General features: G+C 35.2%; 1 protein-coding gene across 5 annotated transcripts in view; it reads left to right on the top strand.

The window, feature by feature from the left end:
- LOC107723812 (glutamate receptor 2) overlaps positions 1 to 24841 on the top strand; it is a 38721-nt gene extending 13880 nt beyond the window's left edge. The window contains exons 3-16 of one of the 5 annotated variants that reach the window (XM_016532511.1): positions 7278 to 7517; positions 11262 to 11458; positions 13087 to 13140; positions 13236 to 13394; positions 15320 to 15487; positions 15718 to 15822; positions 15925 to 16032; positions 16139 to 16345; positions 16459 to 16826; positions 17385 to 17583; positions 17879 to 18126; positions 19847 to 19961; positions 21743 to 21877; positions 23506 to 24841. In XM_016532511.1, the coding sequence (XP_016387997.1) occupies positions 7278 to 7517; positions 11262 to 11458; positions 13087 to 13140; positions 13236 to 13394; positions 15320 to 15487; positions 15718 to 15822; positions 15925 to 16032; positions 16139 to 16345; positions 16459 to 16826; positions 17385 to 17583; positions 17879 to 18126; positions 19847 to 19961; positions 21743 to 21877; positions 23506 to 23670 (2468 nt within the window). In that variant the 3' untranslated portion in view covers positions 23671 to 24841. Of the gene's footprint in view, positions 1 to 7277; positions 7518 to 11261; positions 11459 to 13086; positions 13141 to 13235; positions 13395 to 15319; positions 15488 to 15717; positions 15823 to 15924; positions 16033 to 16138; positions 16346 to 16458; positions 16827 to 17384; positions 17584 to 17878; positions 18127 to 19319; positions 19435 to 19846; positions 19962 to 21742; positions 21993 to 23505 lie in introns of those variants that run through there. The other 4 variants (XM_016532510.1, XM_016532513.1, XM_016532512.1 and 1 more) reach the window with 4 other exon arrangements.
- The last annotated feature ends 2460 nt before the right edge of the window (positions 24842 to 27301 follow it).

Here is a 27301-nt window from a genome sequence, read left to right as displayed (position 1 = left end):
AAAAAATTGCATTAAGGGCACCTGAGCTTAGGTTACATAAAGCATATTCGATGACCTAGTAAACAAAGAAATAAAACATTTTCCAGACAAACACTATCATTGCTGAGATAATAATCCTAAAACTTGAAATGTGCAGATTTTATGGACATTGTTGGGTCTTTTTCACAGGAAACGAAGGGACTTCCAACTAGTATCCCTCACAGCCAGCACTCCAGACTGTGCCATTGTTTCCATAGTGATGAGCTTTCCCCTTATAGGAAGACTTTTCTAACACCCTGTGGTTTATCTATCTGTTTCTAAGCTTGTACACTCGCCACTGAAGAACTCCTTTAGAACATGTGTGTGTGTGTTTGTATGTGTGGGTGGAATATGATTTGTCCTGCCAGAGTGTGAAATCAACTCACACACACTCATACGCATACACACAGGAAAGATACACGCTCTATTCGACGGTCACCATGGAGATGCTGGGTTCCTTTAAAGGGTTGCATTTACATAATGGAAATTGCATCTATCGCTGTCGCCCTGCTGTAATCCATTTAAAGTGTTCATGACTGAAATTAAGTATGACTAATCAGAGTGGTTGCTCTTAGTTTGTGGTTACAGTGTGCATGTTTGAACAGGAATTCTCAGAAGTGAATTCAGAACAGTGTTTGAAAGTCTGAAAGCTTTGCTGGTATTCATGCTGATTGCATTATAATAACTTCCACCCAAAGTGCTTTCGGTTTTTCAGTCTACACAATTACATTATTTTAAGCTCATGTTGTAATTGATGACATATTTAAAATTAGCATAAAAGCACTATTATATATTAAAAAAAAACAGTGTTTTAATTCTAAATTCTGATTGGATGTGCTGTGTTCAAAGCTGCTGTAAAATGACTATAATCACACATCTTCTATATGAAAATGCCATATTGCTGTGTTGCTTGGCAACTGCAAACAACCTCCAATTAGGCTAATGACCTATATTACTTATTGGAGGAAATATTTATTCTACTAATTATTGCTAATACATTTAACTGCTTATTGAACATGGGTGATTTTTTTTATAATACACTGGTAATTGAAAAAGTAGTTGAGTCTTTGCATTAAAATTATTTTCCCACTGGTGTACTGTAAGGTGTGTTAAAACAAAATGATGATTTTAATCAATTCATGTTTTATCAGTCTATTCCCTCTATTCTTCAAGTTTGTTTCACAGCCATTGAAACATTCAGCTTTCCCTCTTGCTTGCTGTTGCTATGGTAACAGCATGTCAATAATGAGCAAACATCAAGTCTCATGTGTTTATTATACTGGACTCCGACTCTGAGCTAATTACAGAACCTTATTAGATGCTGAGACACATCAGTGCACAGCACTCTCTTCATCCAGCCATTTGCAGAATTTCCTCATTGCCTGTTTTTGTCACACGCACCTGCTCTGCATTCAGGCTTTTATTTGTGCCAGAATTCACTGATTGTGCACTCAGATCTGCTAAAATAAAACTATTACAAATTGTTCTTGCTAACTGAAATAAAGCTGAAATAAAATAAACATGAATGAAGATTAAAAATGTAAACTTAAACGAAAATTAGAAATGTTATCTTGGAAACTAACCGAAATGAAATAATTTTAACCTGAAGTATTAAAATGACTAAAACTGAAACTGAAGTAAAAAAATTAATTAAAGCTAAATTTTAATGAAATTATATATATATAAAAAACAAATAAACAAAAATATTAATACAATGCAATAATACTATATAAGTAATACTAAAATAAAACTGATTTCCACATTCAACAAATGAATAAAATCTGGACTGTTATCAACCACTACAACATTTAAATGTAGTTTTTGCTGTAATATTGCTGATCATTGATCCAGAAGAGTTATTTTTTCTCATAAAGAAGAGAATCTAATTTAAGAATACAGAATTTTTTCCAGCCTAAAGGTGGTACTTCTACATCAATGTTTTATAAACTTTACAAGTTTAATAAAAGCATAATGATTTCTTTCTCACAAAAATGTTCCTTATTTCAAATTGTCCCGAGGAGATTAAAAAAGAGACTATTAAAGTAGATTTGTGTAATTTTTACACCACTGGTGTCACCAAATGGAAGTGGGGGAAAAAATGAGAGTGAAGACCCATTTTCAGTCAGGTTTCTGAAACACTCCCTCTGTCTGCAATTGGCTGATCACACAGGTAGCCCCGCCCCAAACAAACACTATTGGCTGAGCCAGTATTGCTGTGTCAGATTGGTAAAATCTTTTTTTTCCCCTAATTTTTTTTATTGAAATAATTGGGATCACATTAAAATCATTTGTTAATTTATAAAAAACATTGTGTTTTGAATCAGAAAATCACTCTCCATTTCCAGATGGCATGATTATGTGTTGAAATGTGTTTCATGTGAACTTTTGCCCCATGTGTTTAAAATCAGGTTTTTAGGTTAGGTCTCAAAGGTCAGGCTTTTGTCTGGTTTACCTCCCCCTATCTTTTTAGCATGCTTCTATCCGGTCTCTGTAAACAAGAGGGTTGCAGGGGACTGAGGCTCTCTGTGTTTCCATGGAGCAGCTGCAGGAAGAGACTGTGAGAACCACATCCACCCCACAATGCTCCTCTTAAACCAAAGGCAGGAATGTGTCCGCTCAGACATGTCTGCTCACATAAACTTGCTTTTATACAAAGAGACCCATACGGACTTAAACACACACACACACACAATACCAGACCATAACAGCCACAGCCTATTAAACCTGACCAAAACCAGCCATTTCAGCATTCACATCCTTAGCACATCATACTGTGAAAAGTGACTGAGTAATGTACTGCCGACCGTGAAAAGGGAACCACAATTCTGTTTGCTAACAGCACAAACCCTATGAAATATTTTGGCAAGCAGAGGTGGCATATGCGATACATTGCTATGTCGAACACATGAGAGGAGGAGGAACACTAGAAGCTATCATGCAAACAAATCAACATTTAATTAGACTTACTGTGCACACTTTCAGTCAATATAAACAAACAAATGAGAAAATTAGTACAAACAACAAATTAGAAATGATAATGAGGTCTTATAAAGTAGTATGTATAATGCTTTTGAGCGGCATCTATGCAATTTATCTGTGTAAACAAGTGATTAGTGCTTATATGTGTATTATATTCCACAATATTGTGCCAATTTTCGCTTTAGTTAATATAATTATTTAATCAAAGGTGAGTGAAAATGATTTGTAAATAGTGCATTAAATAATATAATGTATACTAAAATGTACTTAGCCAGCTTACAAGTCCATCAAGAAACACATTTTGAAAGCAGACTTGATCGCAGGTCCAGGAAATGGAAGCCTTATAGAACAGAATGTGTCAGATGCAAGAAAATAAGGCCAACTAATGAGGACAGCTAAATATACCACTACAGGCGTTCTGCTCTCTCGCTTTCTCATCTCGCTGTGTCTCTCTGAAGGTTACCTTGCTTTCATTACACCAGGACACATTTAATATCAGCACTATGATCAGGCCCAGTGAGCCCATACAGAGCTTTATCTAGAGTTTGGACCGTCGTAATCTTCATAGAAGACACACTAATTTCTGTGACCAAGGCTAAACTACAAAAATTGAAAAATGTTGTCATTACTTGTTCACCTTCATGTTGTTCCGACCCCATTTTACAGTCCAGTTTATGAACCTCTGAATTTTTGGTGCAACCCGACGCTGGACACTATGAATTATCTGAGTATGAGTTTGGAACAAACGGTTCCTTTAGACCTGCAGAAAATTGCGACCTAATACTTATTCCTTGGCAGAATTAAATTAAAATAATTTCCATCCAAACCATGCAATCTATGTTCTTTTACATGGTATTTTTCGTTAACTCATTGTCTTTTACTCTAGAGATATGAAATGCACTCAAGAGAAGCAAAGTTTAAAGACTGAACGTATATACAGATATATCCTTTAAGAGAGATCAGTCTTTATTGTGTTTCTTTGATTAAATGCAAAAGTAATAATGACAAGAAATAAAATAAATAAGCAGCTATTAACAGCATGAAGTAATTTATCCACACACTCCACTTGTTAGAGTTCTTTCTGCACTGAAAAAAAGGAAAAGCAGTTTTACTGAATTTACTAAAACAATACACTTACAGTCTACTTAATAAATTTATGTTTGAGATGCAAACATAAATTTATTGCGTAAAGTCTAAATGAAATTCAACACAGTCATCAAAACATGATATAATCACTTTGCAAGAAAATGTTCAAACTGATTCAGATTTCCAACATATGGTGTTCACGTAAAATGATTTTTTCTGCTGTTTGATTTACTTAATTAAAATTAGCTCTACACATTACTTTTTGAAAATACATCTGATTGACACAAAAGTATTATAATGAAACCACATAAATACGTAGGACACTGAACTCAAACTGAATGTGTGGAACCAATGTCCATAATTCAATTGAGTAAATCCAACAAATCTTTTTTTTCAGTGTGTATGTTAATGACTCTATGCCATTGAAAAGCAGTCGTATATGACAGTGCCATTAATGGCTTCTCGAGTCTCATTCGCTCTCTGTAAATGGTGGCGGTCTTGCTCTTGATTAAAAGACTTTAATAAGACGTACATCTACTGTTCTTTCACACTTGACTGACTGGCCCATACAAACATTTAAGTCTCAAGTTTGTGTTCATTACATAGCACACGTACTGAGATATGGGTTGCATAGGGGATTCTTTAATTATAGAGGCACTATGAACACTAAAAATAGCCATCTCTCCATTTCACCTTTTTTTTTTTTTAAGATAATAATAATAAAAAAGAAATCAGTTGTTTTTTAAATTAAAATTATTATATGGAACACTTTGGCACTGATGCCTAAACACCTGTTTTTACAACAACGGAGTAAATATTTTAATTAATTACAGATGTCTGCTATCTACTCCACTGCCCTGCTAAATATACTACTTAAAGTAAAGATACTTCTCATTTAATATGTATTTTATATTAGTATATGTATATTAAATGTAAAATATATATTTTATTTTTACATTTGTTCTCTAGGATTTTTAGTGTTTTGCTCAAGACAGCAACATTGGGGACAGTGATACTTTGTTATAAAAAAATTGTAAACATACAGTACTGCAAATGCACTGAAAATACCTGTATAATTTAGTAAATTCTTAGGTAAAAGTGCAAGGTTGGACTTCTCTGGTTTTAATGCTTTTTTATAAATTTGTAATAGAGGAAATAGTAATTAAGAGACATAATTTTGAGGCTATTATAATCTGCCCTTTAAAACTAGAATATTTGCATTTTTTCTTTCAATTCATACTAGGGAACAGAACAGTTCCCCTAATAGAAGAATCACTCAATGTACTGAAGTCAACTGCAAGCAATAATTGGAGCAATATAAAAAAACAGTCCCATTATTTTTATACAGTAATAGCCTGAGGAAAGGCAATTTGAAAATGCATTTTTATCTGTACTTGACATCCTTTTTTACCTATTTTGTTGTGATACAGCTGGTTTAAAATGCATTTTTATCTGTACTTGACATCCTTTTTTACCTATTTTGTTGTGATACAGCTGGTTTAAAATGCATTTTTATCTGTACTTGACATCCTTTTTTACCTATTTTGTTGTAATACAGCTGGTAATTAAAAAAAAATATTCATGGAGTTCATGTGGTATATGGGTATATTAAAAGCATGTCTTGTGGATGACATTGGCATTGACTATTTATAAAAGTTTGCTGTGTATGCTTGTATCAGCATTGGCACATTGGCCGAGATAGCAACCTAATGTAAAATGCCAGAATCTGTTGATTCATCAACTATTTACCAGATGACCTGCCCTGTCCCATCAAATGACCTGACCTCTTCTTGCCAATCTGAGTGCTAGATCAATGCAAATGTTGAAACTGGTTCGAGATAAGGATGTTTAATGTTTATAAATGGTTTAAACTATGCTGCTTGACCTAGTTTATTTGACTACTAGTGCTGGGCAACATACTCATTAAGGACAGGTCTAAGAGCAGCTGCATACTTTTGCTTTATGATCTGTAAAATGCCATGGAGAAGCTTCCATCGTATGAAATGTATACGTGGAGGTGACAGGCTGAAAGGTGTCTTGGGAAATAGCGACAGTCCGGGTTGGGGGTGGTAACGAAAATAGAGCTGTTGTCGTGGATGGAAGAAAAAATTCCAGAGGCTCAGAGCCAGATGGTCATTGATATAGAGGTGGCCCAGTTACAGTATGTTGTACCACCTCAGGAACATGAGGACGCACTGTACTTACAGTCTTTTACACCTATGTTTGTCTTGGTGTGATTTATGAGGATGCACAGCATGAGTGACACAATGACTCATTAGGTGCCAGCAAACATCCCTTATTAGTAATACTGTTGCTCTTGCTTATATACTCCTGAGGCTGTTACCAGACAACAGGACCAAGATGGCAGTGATTTAAAAAAAAATGTTAATACCACCCTCTATTTTTTTATGGGATTTGAATTCACTAATTTAACTCTGTTCAATCATAAAGTCATAATTTGGTCAGCAAGTCTTCATAACTAAAAGGCCTTGAGTTGATTACACTGATTGGGATGCGTCTTTCATCAATAAATTTGATTATGCCATTCTTCAGTAATAATCTTAATCTTTTACTTCTGCTGACTTCACATTATTTAGGAACAAAGACGTTTACAGTCTTCCAAAGTAGAATTAATTTCATCATCCCATTAGTCAACATTGAAAAAAATAGTGGATCAAAAGATTATATTTATCTGCATTGTCTTTTCGATATGTATCTAAATCTTTATGATTAAAAATACATGTCTAGTGACTCTTTCATGTTTTTGGTAATTAAAATAATATAACAATAAAATAGTGCAATTTAAAAATGTATAATTTCATGTATGGAGTCATATAGCTGAATGTTTATTTTAATTTATTTTATTTTACTGTTTAACATTGCATTTTTGTTTATGCCATGTTTTCATTTTTTTCATAAGTATTATTTTGAGATCAAACAATAATGTAATAATGAACCGCATTGTTGTTAATGAAATTGACTCTTGTGCTAACTCTATGTAGTTTTTTTCCTAATCTAATTTCACATAATTCTTGAAAACACTTCACTCGATGAGCATCACTTTGTAATGACTTTTTCCAGAAATCTTGAAGAAAAAGGGAAGAATTTTTACAAATGAACTTCTACAGTTCTTGCAAGACTCTCATAATGTGTTACTTTTCTATCAGATTCTAATTGATTCTCCTTTTTTTCAGTCTGTTCTCAGTTCTCAAGAGGAGTTTATGCTATTTTTGGATTTTATGACAAAAAGTCAGTGAACACAATAACGTCGTTCTGCGGGACACTTCACGTCTCTTTCATCACACCAAGCTTTCCCTTGGATGGAAATCAGCAGTTTATCATTCAGATGCGACCAGACATCAAAGGACCTCTCCTGAGTCTCATTGAGTACTACAAATGGAACAAGTTTGCCTACCTGTACGACAGTGACCGAGGTAAGGCACTGCGCTGCATTATTCAACACCATATGAAAGTGACGTGTGTGGGCTGAGGAGAAATGACAGATTTACTTTTAAATAGGATTCAATTTGTGGTTTGCCAGTGGGGTGGCTTTCAGGCACATCAGCTGGATTGTTGTTTAGCCCAAATGATCACTTTTTGATGAAGGCATTTCTTTAGCATTTTAAAATAAATATGAGTAAAGTGCCTCATCACTTATGTGTGTTTAAAGGTGGTACATAGGGATGATTCAGCATAGGGCGTCGTTAAAAGGCACAGGGCCTGGGACAGTATTATAACTCACACAGTAGTATGATGCTATATAAAAGCAATTGACAATATTTGATGGTGCTGATGGGATTATGGCTGTTGTATTCAGAATATTCATTTTTATGGCTTTTAGCCTGTCAAAAGGCATATCTACAATAAAACACAGGTTTATGTTGCACCTTGAGCTGGAGTGAGCAGGATCCTGTGGGCATTATTAAAGGTTCATTTTGTGTTTGTTGGCCTTTGTTTCTCAGCTTTCTATTTGTCTCAAGCTTGTCTGTCTCTCTCACTCTCCATTTTTACATTCTCCCTTTCTGTCTCACTCATTTCCCTCTAAGTCATCCTCTGATTCTCACTTTCTTTGGTTGTGGAGGTTGAGAGCTGTGTGGCACAAATGAGAATAGCTGACGTGAGTCTCTAAGGACTGTGGTGTCAAATGTCTGTAATGGTGATGTTTTAGTAACTGTGAGGTTGCTACTTTTAACTTTCCTGTGATGAAGATCGGTATGCACACATTGTGTTATTTATCATATATGGATATTAATAATGCATACATAACCCTGTGTTCACAAAAAAAAAAAAACTTTTTTGTGTGTGCATTTGCATGTATGCCTTTGTGACTGTTTGCTTTTGTTGCGGGCCGAATCTGCATTATTTATTTCATACTCGTGTGGTGGTGTATGTGGGATGAAATATGCACCTTGACTCACACGTTTACATCACTTGTCATACTAATTAGGTCGATCGACGCTGCATTCCCATGGCAACCACTGTGCTCTGTGTGTTATTAATGTGTCAGTGTTACTGTGTGAGAGCAGCAGCACAGCGCCTGTGGTCATGATGCATTCCACTGGTGAGATTTGGACATAAATGCAAACTTAATGCCACATCCAATATTCCTCCAGTCCTCCATTTGTGCAAATAATGCAGAAGAGTGAGGGTACATAATAGGATGTGTGCTGCATCTTATAGGATAATATATATTTTCAGATGGTTTACATGCTGTGACATGTGAAATACAGGGAGAAGAAGAAGAGAACATAGAACATAATTTACAGAGTTTAAAGTCAATTCAAATATATTATTTCTATAGCGCTTTTATGCAATGCAGACAACAGTGTCATTAGCTTATATGCGCTTATATATAGCAATATACAGTACCACTCAAAAATTTAGAGTCTGTAAGATTTTTGTTGTTGTTTTTGAAAGATGTTTCTTATGCTAACCAAGGCTGTATTTATTTGATTAAAAATACAACAATAAGAGTAATATTGTGAAATATTATTACAATTTAAAATAACTACTGTATTTTCAATTTTATTTTAATTTTTTTTGAAAATGTTATTTATTTCTGTTTCTGTGAATTTTCAGCAGTCATTACTACAGTCTTTTGTGTCACATGATCCTTCAGAAAATATTCAAATATGCTGATTTGGTGATCAAGAAACATTTATTATTATTATCATCAATGTTGAAAACAGTTGTGCTGCTTAATATTTTTGTGGATTTTCAGGATTTCATTTTTTTTTCTAAGAAATAACAGCATTCATTTGAAATATAAATATTAATAAATGTCTTCACTCTAACTTTTGATCGATTTAATGAGTAAATGTATAAAAGTAATAAAATTACTGCTTTATTAAAAAACAAACAAACAAACAAACAAACAAACTATCAAATCAAACTTGAACTTTCATAAGTCCATCACACACTACTGCATTTCTTTAGCCTGGATAACCACAGATAGAAAGTCACAGAGGCATACACACTTGTTGCTGCATTAAATATCTTGTGCATGTTTTAGTAAAGAAATGGCTGATGGGTTATTAAAGAGTTTATTCAAACCTGATATTGAGCACTTTAGCAGGAAACAAATGCATAATTTATAGTCTGAGAAAGGCTTTTATTTTTAAACCACAGAGTGTGGAAGTGAAGTGACTGGTGGCCAGGGTTGTAGTTGTTGTGCTTATATAAATTATGTGAAGGTTCCAGTTTAGAGTTTTGCTCAGGGGTGTGGATGTGGAGACATGATGGATTCTTACAGCATGTTGGTTGCTTTCTGCATGACAGTTGATCTCTTTAGATACTTTCTTCATCACTCACCTGACGGAAATGCCAGCATCGCTTTTGAACTGGATACTGATGAGCAGTGAAGTGACTGTAGCTGAGGGTAATTTCTTCACCCTGCCTGCTGCCCATGTGGATCTGACGTGTCACTGTCCGTGGTCCTGAAGTGCATGAGACAAGGGACCCAGAGCAACACTGACACAAACATACAGCCTCACAAATGCTCTCTCGTGCTTGTTAGGTGATGTGTTGTCATCAGGGACAGGTGCATGACAAAAAAAATAACAACAGAGAAAAATATGCTTACAACTGGAATACATGCTAGAGCACCACCCTGTTTCATTAAACCACAGAGTGTGGAAGTGAAGTGACTGGTGGCCAGGGTTGTAGTTGTTGTGCTTATATAAATTATGTGAAGGTTCCAGTTTAGAGTTTTGCTCAGGGGTGTGGATGTGGAGACATGATGGATTCTTACAGCATGTTGGTTGCTTTCTGCATGACAGTTGATCTCTTTAGATACTTTCTTCATCACTCACCTGACGGAAATGCCAGCATCGCTTTTGAACTGGATACTGATGAGCAGTGAAGTGACTGTAGCTGAGGGTAATTTCTTCACCCTGCCTGCTGCCCATGTGGATCTGACGTGTCACTGTCCGTGGTCCTGAAGTGCATGAGACAAGGGACCCAGAGCAACACTGACACAAACATACAGCCTCACAAATGCTCTCTCGTGCTTGTTAGGTGATGTGTTGTCATCAGGGACAGGTGCATGACAAAAAAAATAACAACAGAGAAATATGCTTACAACTGGAATACATGCTAGAGCACCAGAATCCCTGTTTCAGCAGGTCATTAAATGCAAACTTTGTCTGGATTTCTTTTCTTGTTTGAGCTTGAAGGATATTAAAGACAGTCACTGCTCCTTGTTTCCTTTGACTTTATCTTCTGTTATTGGTTTGCTTTGTTTTAAAGTGTCTTATATAATCAATAAGGGGTGGGGTGGGGGTGATCACAGTTACAAAAATTAAGCAGTTTTCAACTCTAAGCAGCAAATCAGCATATTAGATTGATTGTGACTGACAGAAATTAAAATGCCAATTTTAGAGCCTTATTATCTGTATCAAATCCTCCGTGGAGTATTATTAAGGATGTAACTGGCAACCAGTACTTCAAAACGGTGTGAATCATGCAAAGAAATGGAAACAATTACATAAGAAAAATAACATATCATGAGTTGCCTAGCTCAAACAATCCAAAAGGTGAAGCATCTGAAATGTTGCATATTTCTTTGCAGAGGTACCTTTATTAAAACTCTTTTTAATCAGCCTAATTAGACCTTTGTAGCTTTGATAGATTCCTAGCATCTTCCAAAAACCTAATCTGTTCCTCTTCATCATAATCAGGACTTACCACACTCCAAGTTGTGCTGGACACAGCAGCAGAGAAGAAATGGCAGGTGACCGCCATCAACGTGGGCAACATGAAGGATGAGAGAAAGGATGAAGCATATCGCTCACTCTTCCAGGACCTAGAAAACAAGAAGGAGCGGAGAATCATCCTTGACTGTGAGCAGGACAAAGTTAAAGATATCATGGAACAGGTATACATATCAACGTATGCATAAACACTTAATAATTCTGATGTAATCAACATTATGACATTATCACCTTAGCCTGCAGTATTTCAGCTAAAAAAATATGCTCCTAATATGTGCTGGTTTAGCTGCATATGTATTTAGGTCGTTGTCATTTGTATGGGTGCTGAAATAATGCAGACATTGCATGCAAACAAGCAAATCAAAGCAAAACAAATACTTCAGCATTTAATAGTTGGGGTCAGCAAGATTTCATTAACCAATAATCAATTTTAAATAAATTGATCAAAAGCGACATATATAATGTTAATGTAAAGGCATATATAATGTTACAAAAAATTTATATTCCAAATAAATGTTGTTCTTTTGAACTTTCTAATCATCAAAGATTACTGAGAAAAAAAATACCAGGTATACATATCAACGTATGCATAAACACTTAATAATTCTGATGTAATCAACATTATGACATTATCACCTTAGCCTGCAGTATTTCAGCTAAAAAAATATGCTCCTAATATGTGCTGGTTTAGCTGCATATGTATTTAGGTCGTTGTCATTTGTATGGGTGCTGAAATAATGCAGACATTGCATGCAAACAAGCAAATCAAAGCAAAACAAATACTTCAGCATTTAATAGTTGGGGTCAGCAAGATTTCATTAACCAATAATCAATTTTAAATAAATTGATCAAAAGCGACATATATAATGTTAATGTAAAGGCATATATAATGTTACAAAAAATTTATATTCCAAATAAATGTTCTTTTGAACTTTCTAATCATCAAAGATTACTGAGAAAAAAAATACATTAAGTAGCACAACTGTTTTCAACACTGATAATAATCAGAAATGTTTCAAATCAGCATATTAGAATGATTTTTGAAGAATCATGTGACACTGAATACTGGAGTAATGGCTGCTGAAAATTAAGCATTTCATCACATAATAAATTACATGTTAAAATGTATTAAAATAGACAGCAGTTATTTTAAATTGTAAAAACATTTCCCAATATTGAAAGTATTTTATTTATAATTTAATATTTTTTATTAAATAAATGCACCCTTGGTGAGCATAAGAGACTTGTAGACCCCAAACTTTTAAACAGTAATGTAAAAAAATAAGAAAGTGACAATCAAAAAGTAATTTTTGTCTTCAATCACAAGTCTACATAATACTTCTAAAAATAATAATTAAAGCAACTAAGTACATTTTAAGAGCACCATAACTATAAATCATTAATTAGCCGGCACAAACAGACACCATTAGCAGGCAGAAAAGTCCTCATGAGATGGGTTTTACAATCACACTCGCTGCACCCTCAGGGAAGAGCTATTGATTTGTATTTAAGACCTGCAGAAGTGTGTTTAACCAACCGCCAGAATCAATTCAGCTGATCTGGACTCAATAATATAGCTTTATCTACACACACTTGCACATGCACATCACAAGTACCTTGCTGTCAGTACACAAACCTCTCAAGCTGCTTTTATTTCAGTCCATCTCTCTGGCTGGCATAGTGAAGCAGTACACATTCTCTTGTCATTATCTAAAATATATTTATGAAATGTAGTTTTATTTCATTTATTTGTATTTCATTGATTTGATGAGCTTCATTATTCTCTTTGCAGGTCATAACTATTGGCAGGCATGTGAAAGGATATCACTACATCATAGCAAACCTGGTAAATTATCTCAAATGTAACACTACCAAAGAAAAACATGACTGTTTGAAAATGTAACAAGCAAAAATGCTGAGAAAACCATGTCACGTTTTCAGGGTTTTGTGGATGGAGATCTTTCAAAAATCCAATACGGTGGAGCCAATGTGTCAGGCTTTCAGATTGTGGATTTCGATGACCCCCTGGTATCTAAATTTGACCAGCGCTGGGAAGCCCTGGAGGAAAAAGAATATCCTGGAGCAGACAGCAAGATACGGGTGAGATCTGTGTGTGTGTGTGACTGTCCCTTTTACTGTTTCAGACAGCTTCACTAAATATGATTAAAAGAGATGTGTAATCATAAAAGATTTCTGGGGGGGGGAAACTATATATATATATATATGCACCTTATATATATGCATACACACGTACACCAGCACAACTGTTTTCAACATTGATAATAATAACTGTTTCTTGAGCACTAAATCAGAATATTAGAATGATTTCTGAAGGATCATGTGACACTGAAGACTGGAGTAATGGCTGCTTAAAATTCAGCATTTCATCACATAATAAATTACATTTTAAAATATATTAAAATAGACAGCAGTTATTTTAAATTGTAAAAAATATTTCCCAGTATTTATAGTATTTTATTTATACTTTAACATTTTTTATTAAATAAATGCACCTTTGGTGAGTGTAAGGGACCTTTAAACAGTAGTGTATGTAAAGAAAAATAACTTGATAATCCAAAAGGATTTTTTCATCTTTATATAAACAGCAAGTCTACATAATACTTAAATAACAATATAAAAATTACAATTAATGCAACTTAGTACATTTTAAAAGCACCATAACTATGAATCATTAATTAGGCAGCACAAACAGACACCATTAGCGGGCAGAAAAGTCCTCATGAGATGGGTTTTTCATTCACACTCGCTGCACCCTCAGGGAAGAGCTATTGATTTGTATTTAAGACCTGCAGAAGTGTGTTTAACCAACCGCCAGAATCAATTCAGCTGATCTGGACTCAATAATATAGCTTTATCTACACACACTTGCACATGCACATCACAAGTACCTTGCTGTCAGTACACAAACCTCTCAAGCTGCTTTTATTTCAGTCCATCTCTCTGGCTGGCATAGTGAAGCAGTACACATTCTCTTGTCATTATCTAAAATATATTTATGAAATGTAGTTTTATTTCATTTATTTGTATTTCATTGATTTGATGAGCTTCATTATTCTCTTTGCAGGTCATAACTATTGGCAGGCATGTGAAAGGATATCACTACATCATAGCAAACTTGGTAAATTATCTAAAATGTAACACTACCAAAGAACAACACGTCTTATTGAAAATGTGCAAAAATGCTGAGAAAACCATGTCATGTTTTCAGGGTTTTGTGGATGGAGATCTTTCAAAAATCCAATACGGTGGAGCCAATGTGTCAGGCTTTCAGATTGTGGATTTCGATGACCCCCTGGTATCTAAATTTGACCAGCGCTGGGAAGCCCTGGAGGAAAAAGAATATCCTGGAGCAGACAGCAAGATACGGGTGAGATCTGTGTGTGTGTGTGACTGTCCCTTTTACTGTTTCAGACAGCTTCACTAAATATGATTAAAAGAGATGTTCAGGTAATTGCTACATGAACATAAAACCTCTTCATTTAAACGCCTGTATAGTTCAGGCCATTTGCAGGACAAGCTTGTTAGTCATTTTCTACTCCAGATAAAATGTAGTCTCATCTGTCTTCTCGCCAATTTACGAAGACTAAGTAGGTGCTTAATTTCCTGGGACTGAAATCAAGTGTTTCATTCTTACATTACCAATGAATCCTGAAAATGTGTCATTTAGAATTGAGAACACCTTTTGAATTACAGTTCAATCCTGAATTTGAATTGAACATACATTGAGGTAGCAAACAAATTCAAATGTAATGAAATTCATATAACTGCTGTTATTCTTTCCAGAGACAGCTTTATCAAATAAATGTGAACATGGCTTCCCTATATGTGTATTTAATGTTTATATTATGATCTAATATCGTTTTTATGAATTGGTGACGATAATCCTGGAATACACATTAAATCTAGAAATACTATATCACCTAAAATACTATATAAACTATTTTTCTGATTTTCTTCTCCAACCCTTTTAACTAATTCCTCACTATCTCTCTCTCTGTATCCAGTACACTTCAGCACTGACGTATGACGCAGTTCAGGTGATGACTGAGGCCTTCCGTTACCTGCACAAACAGCGAATTGACATCTCCCGTAGAGCTAACACTGGAGACTGTCTGGCCAATCCTGCTGTACCATGGGCACAAGGGGTGGAGATAGAGCGTGCCCTAAAACAGGTGACAAGTCATTGTGCCAACCTGCCCCATGAGTACAACCAAATTTATATAATTTTATTGTTTATATTGGGTCGTTAAAGTGTTTGTAAAATAAAATATTTGTTTAAATAAGATTCTGAATCCCAGATTGTCACTTTTGGAGGCCACAGATATTTGACCTTTCTTTGAAAAAGAAAAGAAATAATCCCTCAAAAATGATTTTCCTCTCTTGTCATATACTTTTCATACAGGTGAGAGTTGATGGTCTCACTGGTAACATTCAGTTTGACCAGTATGGAAAGAGGGTAAATTACACCGTCAATGTCATGGAACTGAAAAGCAATGGACCAGTTAAGGTAAGGCTTTGTTCTAAGAAAAGTGTATAGAAAGGAATGCATCATTTATTACTTCACGTCATAAGTGTTACAGGTTACTCTCAAATGCCTCTCTTTTTTCAGATTGGCTATTGGAATGAAGTTGATAAAATGGTTGTGACAAAGTCTGATCTCTTCCCAAATGATACAATGGGGTTGGAAAACAAGACTGTGATCGTCACCACTATTCTAGTAGGTATCAGTTGTGGTTGTCCATACTAAATGTTGTAGCATTGAAATATGTGCTCTGTAGTAAAGCACACTTCTTTGACAAGGTGTTCCCTGCTGTCTTTATCAGGAAGCGCCGTATGTAATGCTAAAGAAGAATGCTGACCTTTTTGTGGATAATGAAAGATATGAGGGGTACTGTGTGGACTTGGCAGCTGAAATAGCAAAACACTGTGGATTTAAATATCAGCTGAAAATAGTAGGAGATGGCAAATATGGAGCCAGAGATGCAGAGACGAAGATCTGGAATGGAATGGTTGGAGAGTTGGTTTATGGGGTAAGAAAGTTGGGCATAATTGATAAGTAGTTTCTGTCGGTCTGAAAAGTAGTCTTAACTATTAACATCAACATTTCCTATGATCAATAAACATTAAATCTCTTTGATTTTAGAAAGCTGACATAGCAGTGGCTCCACTGACTATCACTTTAGTCAGAGAAGAAGTCATTGACTTCTCAAAGCCATTCATGAGTTTGGGCATCTCCATCATGATCAAGAAGCCTCAGAAATCCAAGCCTGGTGTTTTCTCATTCCTGGACCCTCTGGCCTATGAGATCTGGATGTGTATCGTGTTCGCCTACATCGGCGTAAGCGTGGTGCTTTTCCTGGTCAGTCGTTTCAGTCCATATGAGTGGCACACAGAGGAATATGAGGATGGCCAGATACAGACCAACGAATCAACCAACGAGTTTGGGATTTTCAACAGCCTTTGGTTCTCTCTTGGAGCTTTTATGAGACAAGGCTGTGATATTTCACCAAGGTTTGTTCTTGGTCTTCAAACTTCTTTATATTTCTGCATGCAGTTTCTTTAAGACGTGCTGGTTTTATAAAAGCAAAAGCATTTTTGTAATCACTTTGTAGATTACTTGGTCCTTGATTGTCTTGGTCAAAAGATATTATTGATTTAAGATGAATTATTAGTTATATCTATGCTGAAATAAATAAATATGCTACACTAAAATAAACGTAAGATAAAACATTACATATTTAGATGTTCGTTATTCATTATGCATGACAGACTCATCTAAGCAGGCGAAGAAAATTATGCCTAGCAGCAATTTTCACAAATACCTTAAAATCATTAGTGAAGCATCTGTTCAGACTTCCTGTTGACTTCAAAGTCCTTAGTCACCAACTTGTTTACATAAATATCTTTTCAGAAATAGTATAAGACGTCACAGTTTCAGCAATACAATGGAGCTGCATGTCAGACTGAACGCATTTTGCTTTTATTGTAGCCTTTAGCTGTGAAAAATATTTTTAACTGTGATGATCATGCTGTCATGTCTAATGATTCACATTGGATATTTTTCATCAGGTCTCTTTCTGGCCGCATAGTTGGAGGAGTCTGGTGGTTTTTCACCCTGATCATAATTTCATCCTACACGGCTAACTTGGCTGCCTTCCTTACAGTGGAGAGGATGGTGTCTCCAATTGAGAGTGCAGAGGACTTAGCAAAGCAATCAGAGATTGCTTATGGAACTTTAGATTCTGGTTCAACAAAAGAGTTTTTCAGGGTAAGAGCCATTTTCTCTCTGTAATTCCTAATCCATATGTCTACTTTTTCTTTAATTTTGCATTCGCAATTTGTTTTTTACTATTATTTATGTCAGTTTTAAACAGGACTGATGAAATAACACACACTTTTGTTATATGTTTTAGAGGCTAAAACAAGATGCTAAGCTAAATGCTAAATCCCAAGCTTCATTGCTGATTGTAGTCACAGTAAACTGAAAATACCTGTTTGGCTTAACCGTTGTTAGAGATTTGAAAGAGTTTATATTAATCCGGGGTGTCTTTTTTCATTTCCAGCGTTCCAAAATCGCTCTTTTTGACAAAATGTGGACGTACATGAAAAGCGCAGAGCCCTCTGTATTTGTTAAGACGACAGCAGAAGGTGTAATGCGGGTGAGGAAGTCCAAGGGGAAGTATGCATACCTCCTGGAGTCCACAATGAACGAGTACATCGAGCAGCGCAAACCCTGTGACACTATGAAGGTCGGAGGGAACCTGGACTCCAAAGGCTACGGCATCGCCACCCCCAAAGGATCCTCATTAAGGTGGGTGGAATAGTATAACAATGTGTCCAATGTTGTTATAGTATCCCACCTACCCTGATGTAGCTGTGCTCATGTGTCCTGGTTTGTATAAAAGAGATAGATGTGGTAGCGGATACATTAGAGCCAAATAAATAATGGATAAAAAAATCAATAAAAAAAAAAAATTTAAAAGGAAAATATTAATTGTGCAGATTTTTTACACATAAAAAAAACAAAACATTATTTATATCTACATTATTTATGCATACTTGTTATTTTATATACATTATATATTCAGATACCTCATTACGCTATATCTTACAGATATACATTATATTAGTACATTTGTTCATGCTTTAAATTCAAGTTTAACAGAATGCTAATCTATAGATTTATAGCTTTGAGATTTTGTCTTTTCAAGTTTTGTCTTGTTTTTTGTCTTTTGAATGTTTCAAGGTTCTGTCTAATATCCTCTCCTATCATGTCTCTCATCTTTCTATATTCACAAATTATTGCTGTCTTTGCTTATTTCTAATAATGTGATTTCTGAAATGTTTTTTACCAAACCCTTGCAGTACACATTTTTTGTTAAAGAACATTAACAAAGATGTGCTTTGAACTTCCAATTTGGCTGATCAAACCAAATTTAGCCATATTCATGCAAGAGGTGGCACTGCTTGGGTTTACCAATGTTAATGAATTTATTGAAGATATGCTGATATTTGATTGAAATGTATTTAATTTTGCCATTTCTCAGCCTTATTAGAGACAGTCTTCATTTAGTGGGATTCAATTTCTCCTCCTCCTGTGAACAGAAACCAATCTGGACAGATTTAGGAATTGGGTGGGTGGGCCTTAGGAGAAGATTGAATTACGTATGATGAAGCTATAACCAACTTTTATTGCTGTTCTGCTGTCCTTCTTCTAGTAATGTTACTTGCAGGCCACTGCTATTAGTTATGGATGTGAGTACTGCGTTAAACTTCTCTATTCACGGCACCCTGAGCCACTTTAATCAGTTAAACTCACCTAAAAAATGCCATTAGTCTAATGTTTTCTAACAGCTTCATATTTTGAAAGGGAGGAGATATGATTTCTTCTTATTTGTTAAAATGCTGAAAAAGAGGAAAGCAATCATCAGGTTTGAAAGAGGACCATTGACAATTGCTAAGTTGGCTCACCCTGTCTTACAAGTTATGTTTTATCGTTTCAAGAAATGCGGTTAACCTCGCAGTACTAAAACTGAATGAACAAGGCCTGTTGGACAAATTGAAAAACAAATGGTGGTACGACAAGGGAGAGTGCGGCAGCGGGGGAGGTGATTCCAAGGTCAGCCCCAGAGAGCAAAGTGATGGGTAACTCAATGCAACACTCAAGTAAGCAGCAAAACAGCACAGGAACCAAAAGTCCAAAGGCGGGCATTTTCTACAACACTGACAGGTTAAGGATTGCTAACCATTGCTAGAGGACACACACATAAACAAAAACACCAAATCTCTCTGATTGGTCATCGTGTGCAGCACACATCGATGTTGCCCTTGCTGCTTACTTCAGGCGATACGTTAATGCACATTTGGCTCTGCAAAACTTGCATTTGCTTAGGCCAAATGGCGCATCAACGTCATAATCGCTATGGCAATAAAGAAAAGAGGAGAGAAAAGGTGAAATCTAAGAGAAAGTTGATGTAATAATAACATAAAATAACATTGATAATGTTATTTATGTTATTTCCCACGTGAAGAACGCCAGTAAACCTTGCAGTATTGAAACTCAGTGAGCAAGGCACCTTAGACAAGCTGAAAAACAAATGGTGGTACGATAAAGGTGAATGTGGAGCCAAGGACTCTGGAAGTAAGGTTAGTCGCTGCAGGTTCTATGTGATCAAGCACACTTTTGATTAGTGGGAATTGCCCATATTTAAATAATAATGACTTAAAAAATAATAATAATATTAAAAACTATTTTAGACAGATAATGCACAGACAAGCATGAGATGCCTTGGTGAGATTCTTTGACTAATGCCTGCAGAGCTACTAATATCTGGTACCATCCACTGATAATTAAAAAAGTAATGCATGCCACTTCAGTCATACGCACTTTTTGTAATATCTGTAACACAACCAGTGGTCTCCTTCCAGCTTCTCAATCTGAGAATCACAGATCCTGCTATTACCTGCAGACCTGAGCTGTGCCAAGTTTAGAATAGCAGTTCTCAGACATTCATATCCAGCACATATGACAAAAGACTTCAAATTGTTCAAGAATGAACATGATTTCTCTCAGGTCATTTGTAGGACCATCTACAAGGGTGTCCAAGATTCTTATATGTCTTTGTTTCACTGTGTGTTAAGGTGTTTTGTTTTGTTTTGTCAATTGTCGTATAGTGTTGGTGTACTGTTTTTATGCTTACTGAAATATGTATATGTACAGTATGTGAAACCTGATACATCATGCTTTGCCATGTTTGCACTTTTATGATACAACATAAAATGTGTATATAAAACAATACTCTTTGCATAGCCATATAAATCAAAGTTTATCCTCAACTTCAGGGTTGTAACCACCACAGGTAATATTTAGATTATAGGTTGATCAATTTAGGTATATTTATCAATATATTTTTCTTAATATTTTGAAAACTTTGGAACCCCAATTTATTGCTATTATTGGACAAACTTTTTTTTCTGGTAACCTAAAAATTATCCTAAATTAACAGTTTTTATTCAAGTCAAAAATATTAACCAAACTGCATACAATTATACAAATCAACAAAATAAATTTTTAAAGGTTAAATTATTTATAAAAAGTGGTTAAATTGTTAATTAAACAATGAAATGTCTTTATTTTATAAATCTTTTTTAAAATAAAAATCCAATTTTTTTATTTATTATTATTTAAAAAAAAAACAGGTTGATAGATCCTTAAGTTATTTTACAGTGCAAAAAAGTATTTCACAAAAGTAAGCTCTGTATCTATGTGTTGTGTGTTTTATGTGTGGTCATTTTGTGCACAGTACAGTACACTACTATTTAGAAAATAATATCTAAATGACAGCCCCTATCCCCTAAAGACCTTTTTGTGGGTGTGTTTTTGTGTGTTAAACTCCTGCCTTCTGCCCACAATGCCTGTCATCTGCTTCCCCGTGTCTAATGCTATGCCTTCCATCCTGATGCCTCTCTTGAGCATCCCTTTAAATGGTCCTGTAGGCTTTCTTACACAAGCGCAATTCATATCACAGCTAAGCATAGCACATTAACCCCTGCTATACTTGTGAATTCAACTAAAAAATAATATTTACTACAGCCATTAGCATGCAGGAATGTAAGAGCTGTGATTTTAAGCCACAATGTTGGTTTTGTATACAACTTTCAAGCGATTGTTAAAGGCTTTAGTAAATCCATCCCATTCAAGCAGAATTGTTAAATGCCCCCATTGCATCGCTTCAAGGGCACAATAACCAGCAGCACATTCTACTTAGTAGATTTATTGTTTTAGCATTATTGTCCTGAGCTGTGCATTTGTATCCACAAAAATTGCCACTTAAATATACTGTTATTTATGCATAAAGTATGAATGCTTATTACTGAAATCCTGTACTTTCCCTGACCGCTGACCCATGTCTCGTATGCATTTACAGGAGAAGACCAGTGCTCTCAGCCTGAGCAATGTGGCTGGGGTCTTCTACATCCTAGTGGGCGGCCTGGGCCTGGCCATGCTGGTGGCCTTGGTCGAGTTCTGTTACAAGTCCCGAGCCGAGGCCAAGCGCATGAAGGTGGCAAAGAATGCACAGAATATTAATCCCACTTCCTCGCAGAATTCACAGAATTTTGCCACTTATAAGGAAGGGTACAACGTATATGGGATCGAAAGTGTAAAAATTTAAGGGGGTAGGATACGCGGCCGTCATTCCAGTCTGTCCCAGTGCACGCTTCTTTTGGCTTCCATCTGTTCCATTCCCTGAATGTTCTATTGAATGAGGAGGTTTGGACTGTAAACTGGATCATATGCACTGGTGTTCCTAGTGGAAAAAAAACTTCCTCTCAGTCCACTGCACATATATTGGAGAGAAAAGTTTTTTGTACATCTCGTGTGATTTTGTTCTGTCAAGCTCATTGTCATGTATGACTGTTGTTGAATCTCCCATCTCTATGGAAGCTTATTTTTGCCACAGAATGTTTTTTTTAAAGGTAATTGTGACTATTTATCTCACAATTCTGACTTTTTTTCTGGCAATTCTGAGTTTATATGTCAGAAGTCAGAATTGCGAGATTTGAACTCTGAATTGCAAGAAAAATATAAGAATTGCGAGATGTTAAGACCTAGAAAAAAAGATAAGTCTGAAGTGTGAGAATTGATTACAAGATTACAAGGGGGGGTTACATTTTACTTAAAGCCTTTATGTATAAGTAGGTTTCATGCATTAATTATGCCTTTGTAATGCACATTATAATCCATTGTATAATCTCATGAATAATTGTAACTACAGTTAATACATTATAACACTTCTCAATTCATTGTTACACTATACATTTTAAAATCAGTTATAATTATTTACAACAAGATATAGCGTATTACAATGCACATTATCAATAATTATAATGCATTGTATCTTTTAATAACCCTTTATAATGCATTATACTTAAAGGCTTTAAGTAAAGTGTTACCAATAAAGAATTGCGAGATGTAAACTCAGTTTATAACTTTTGATATTAGATATTAGATATTAACTTACAATTGTGAGAAAAAGCCAGAATTATGAGATATAAACAAGATGTAAAATCATTATTCAGAGAAAAAAGTACACATTTTGAAATGTAAAATCTAAATTCTGAGTTTATAACTTGAAATTGCAAGATATAAGCTCACAGAGGGGAAAGAAAAGCCAGAATTATGAGATTAAAACTCGGAATTGTGAGATATAAACTGAGATATAAAAAAGTCAATAATTGTGAGATGTTAAGACCTAGTGGAAGTAAAGTCCAAACTGTGAGAACTTGAAATTACAAGAAAAAAGAAAAGAAAACTGAACTGCAAGATGTATGAGTTTAACTTGCAAAATTGAGATATAAACTCACAATTGTGAGAAAACAAGTCAGAATTATGAGATAAAAAGTTGCAATTACCTTTTTATTTTCTATGACAGAAACAAGCTTCCATACCCATCTCCCTCATTTCCTGCTTGCGATATGATTTTCTAAATGTTGTTTGCTCATGACTTTGCTCCTCATTTTTGATGTTTTTCCACCACATCAAATTTACGTCTGCATTTTCAACTAAACATTTTAAAAATAAGCTTGAAGCCAGTTTGTGAAATACGCTCTAACTTTCCGTCATCTCTCTGTTTGGTGTGTGTGCGTGGATGTTTGTTTCCTCGTTCGTGTCTATGTGCGTGTGTTACAGGTGACCTTTTCGGACGCTATGAGGAGCAAAGCGAGGCTGTCTATTACTGGGAGTACTGGCGAGAATGGACGTGTGATGAGTCCTGAGTTCCCCAAATCAGTACATGCGGTGCCCTTTGTTAGACCTGGTGTGGGAATGAACGTCAGTTTGACTGATCTCTCCTGATGGATAAGAACCTGCCGAGTGCCTTACACAATGGTTTTCAATAGAGTGCGTTATATTCTCTTTCCTGTCGCTCTTTCCCCTATCTCTCACCTGAATGGAGGACGGAGGCCTCATTTGATGTCACAGAGACATAATCCTTCCTTGGCCCTTTATAACAAAAGATGCACTCTTCTAGTGGAAATATGCTGACTGACACAAAAACACTCGATTAGCGAGCTGATGACATCTACCCCCTGTAACAGATATTTTAGACAACAAACTTGAAACTCATAGAAGCTCTGAGCGGAAAAGAGAGAAGTTAATAAAGTCTGTCTGTTTTCGTAGCTGATGCCGTTCCAATGTCTATTTCGGCTCAAGCACACTTTACCATCGTCTGCTTCAGGATGTGAAATGTCTTTTTCTTAATAAAACAAAAATCTCTATGAAAAAGTATTTTTATGTATTTTCACAGAAATGGCTTTTAAATAAACCTGCTTACATACCAGTTAATTAAAGCTGTAAGTCATAATCTCAGCATACTTTTAAGAGCTTAGCTACTAGTTTCACATTTTAATGCCAAATATGTTGCTTATCTTGTAATTTATTAGTCCTCTTCTGATATATTCATTAACATTTTGGTGTTAATATGAAATATCTAGCAATGCTTGACATTTGAAATCTGTTTGAAAAGTGGGTGCCACAGTTATGTTCTCTTACTTTCATCAACTTGTTTGATTTCAAGAATCTGTTTGTATTTTTTGTTTATCAAGAAAATCAGGGTAGCGGTTATAATTATAAAAAAGAAAAAGTGTTTACAATATGAACATAACAAAAAAAGGAAAATGTTTTTAAAAAGTACCTATTGTATTATTGCATATGTTTTGCTGTGAAATGAATAGAAGCATACACATCAACAAAATGCTCTGTTAAAAATGCCAAATAATTAAGTGTGCCAAAATTATTGATAAATATAGTCATATATTAATCTGTCATCAATGTGAATGTAGTCAATACATTCTGTAAGTTTTGTTACTAAATGTACAGTTTGATGGTATACACAGTGATTTATCAATATTTTTATTTATTATTATAATTTTTTTTTTACTTTATAGCACTTTTAGCATTCAGACCACAATATGGATTTTTGTTTATTTATTTATTTTTAAATTTTCACTCTGCATCTTGAATTTGTTTTCCAAGCATTCAGGTTACATATATATAATTAAGAAATCATGAGAGAACAGTTTGTTTGATATATCGCAGTTACTATGACTATTTCCTATAAAAGCAATGGCAAATTAACACTTGATACTGCAATAAGCCAAGATTAAAAAACAAAAATGTCCCTAAAAGTGAGAATACATTTGTAAACTCAGAAAATGATCACAATTATGTAAATTTTTGTATGATTTATTATTATTATTATTATTATTATTTTATGTGTCCAGTTTATTTCTTTCCTTCTCACTTCTTCAGCCTTCTTCTCCTCAGTCTTCCATACAGTACTAGACTGGGAGACTGGTTAAGGCTTTTGGTTTTGTCACAATATACTTAATATTAGTTGAACAATGCCATGTAATTTTAAGGACCGCTCGCTCTACCATTTCGTAAATGAATGTGTGCCAACTTGTTTATTTTTTGGGATCCTTTCTAAATAAAAGCTGACTAATAGTCTTATGTTTTGACTGCAGTTTTCAATGACCAATGATTATAGCATACCACAGTTTCATATGACAGACGACTTCTCAGTCCTAGAAATATGTCTGAGCAGGAAGTGACAACATATACTCTGCAGGATTTTGAGGTTGCAGAGCTTCATCTAGATGCCATTTTACAGAACATTTCAAGTCATCTGAGAAATACGTGCTAATCATTTTGATCTTTTTGAAGTAAAAAGTAATTTTAGCATGATTCGTTTAAGTGTTCCCAATGTAATCATTGACAAAATGACTCACTCAAACACACAATCAAGGATTTCAATCTTCCCAATAGATAATTCATGAAGTGATTTACACACATTCCTTGTTGTGTTGGGATGGATTTGAATGTGTCTGCTAGCTGATAGGAAGTGAGAGGAACGGAGAGGTGTTTTTGATCATAAATAATCATGCTGTGACGTCTCTGCATTGGTGTTAATGAATGTCACACATTCCGAAATGACAGATACCCTCCCCCTCCTCGTCCTACATAATCCCCCTTCCATCTTTGCAGCCCATATGGTGCCCAACACTTCTGGAGACATCCATTTAACATTTCATCTAACATTTAGTCTCAAAATATTAAAGGCTCTTTGGGCTTTTACACAAGGGTATGTACTGATTTTGGAGGGCACTTTAGAAATACAGACTCTTTATCTAATTCCACATTTCATGATCTGAACTTTTGTGTTTTGGGACACTTCAAATATGTTCCATGCATTTCAAAAGATTCTTGATGGAAAACAAATTAGCAGATATCTGGCATGGGATTCAAAGGCTTTTGTTAAAAGACCGCCTGTTCCATTTCTGTTCCTCTATACTGGGTTTCCAAACAAAGTGCCCTGCTCATATTTATATTTGACCAATAATAGTATGTTAAGGGTGCACTCAATAATGTTTTGTTTATGTTGCGGCATCTTGCATTTATTTTGACACATAGCAGCATGGATGCAATAAGTGTCTGATAATAGCAAGTGTTTGGTTATGTTATCTCAACATGGTGGCCCCCATCAGTGTTAATTTCCTCACCGATATTACTGGTGAATATGTTAATTAACAAAATGATTTTTTATTATGCTAATAAAGACAAATAAAAAGATTAAAAATATATAAATTTGGAAGCACACATTTTATACCCTTTTAATACAACATAACACATCCTCAAAAGACCTTCAGAGATGCATTGCTAAGAATAAGGCAGTGTAATCTGACACACAGACAAAAGGAGAGATATAGCTGTGGTTAAATCAGCATCAGTCAGAAAACACTGACATTTGGGTTATCTCCAGTCATTAGGTCAATGATAAGACAGGGGATTGGTGGGCTAAACTTCAAAACCCAATGGCATGTCTAAGATGACTATCTGTGCTTCAGCTTCCTCCTTTTGCAACTCAATCAAAGCCGTCATTGATAAACTCAAGCACAGCGCAGCTATGATAGCAGGAGGAACAACAGGACTGCCCTGAGTGCAGTGGAGACATCAATACCTCATACAGCCTCACCTTTCATCTCGCCACTCCCATAATGAAGCCCCAAAGCTATTTCCTGGGGTCTGCAGAGGAGCCAGAGTGTGGGCTGTAAGAACACGATTACAATTGAAAACATACGCATTATAAGTGGAATTATGTGGGACAAAATTGGGGCAAGAAAATTTCCTGCGGTAATCCTAATAATCCCAAATTCAAAAATGTGATTGTGCTTTAAATAATGCACCAATTCACTGCATAATTCATATTACAAGCTTTGGCAAAAGACATGTAAATATTTCTGTATGTACATACTCATAAGGATGAACTTATATTACCTTCCAAAACACAAAATGATGAAGAAATCACTTCATATTAACCAGTATGTATGGTGATGTAACATGACCTCAATATCTCCGTCTAGAATGGTAAAGGAGAAATGTAGGACTATCCTTGCAATGACAGTCTATTAGATTTCATTTGAATTCA

The sequence above is a fragment of the Sinocyclocheilus rhinocerous genome, unplaced genomic scaffold (assembly GCF_001515625.1).
Source record: "Sinocyclocheilus rhinocerous isolate Xijiao unplaced genomic scaffold, SAMN03320098_v1.1 scaffold1085, whole genome shotgun sequence".
NCBI lineage: Eukaryota > Metazoa > Chordata > Actinopteri > Cypriniformes > Cyprinidae > Sinocyclocheilus > Sinocyclocheilus rhinocerous.
This window is presented reverse-complemented; position numbering and strand designations above follow the sequence as displayed.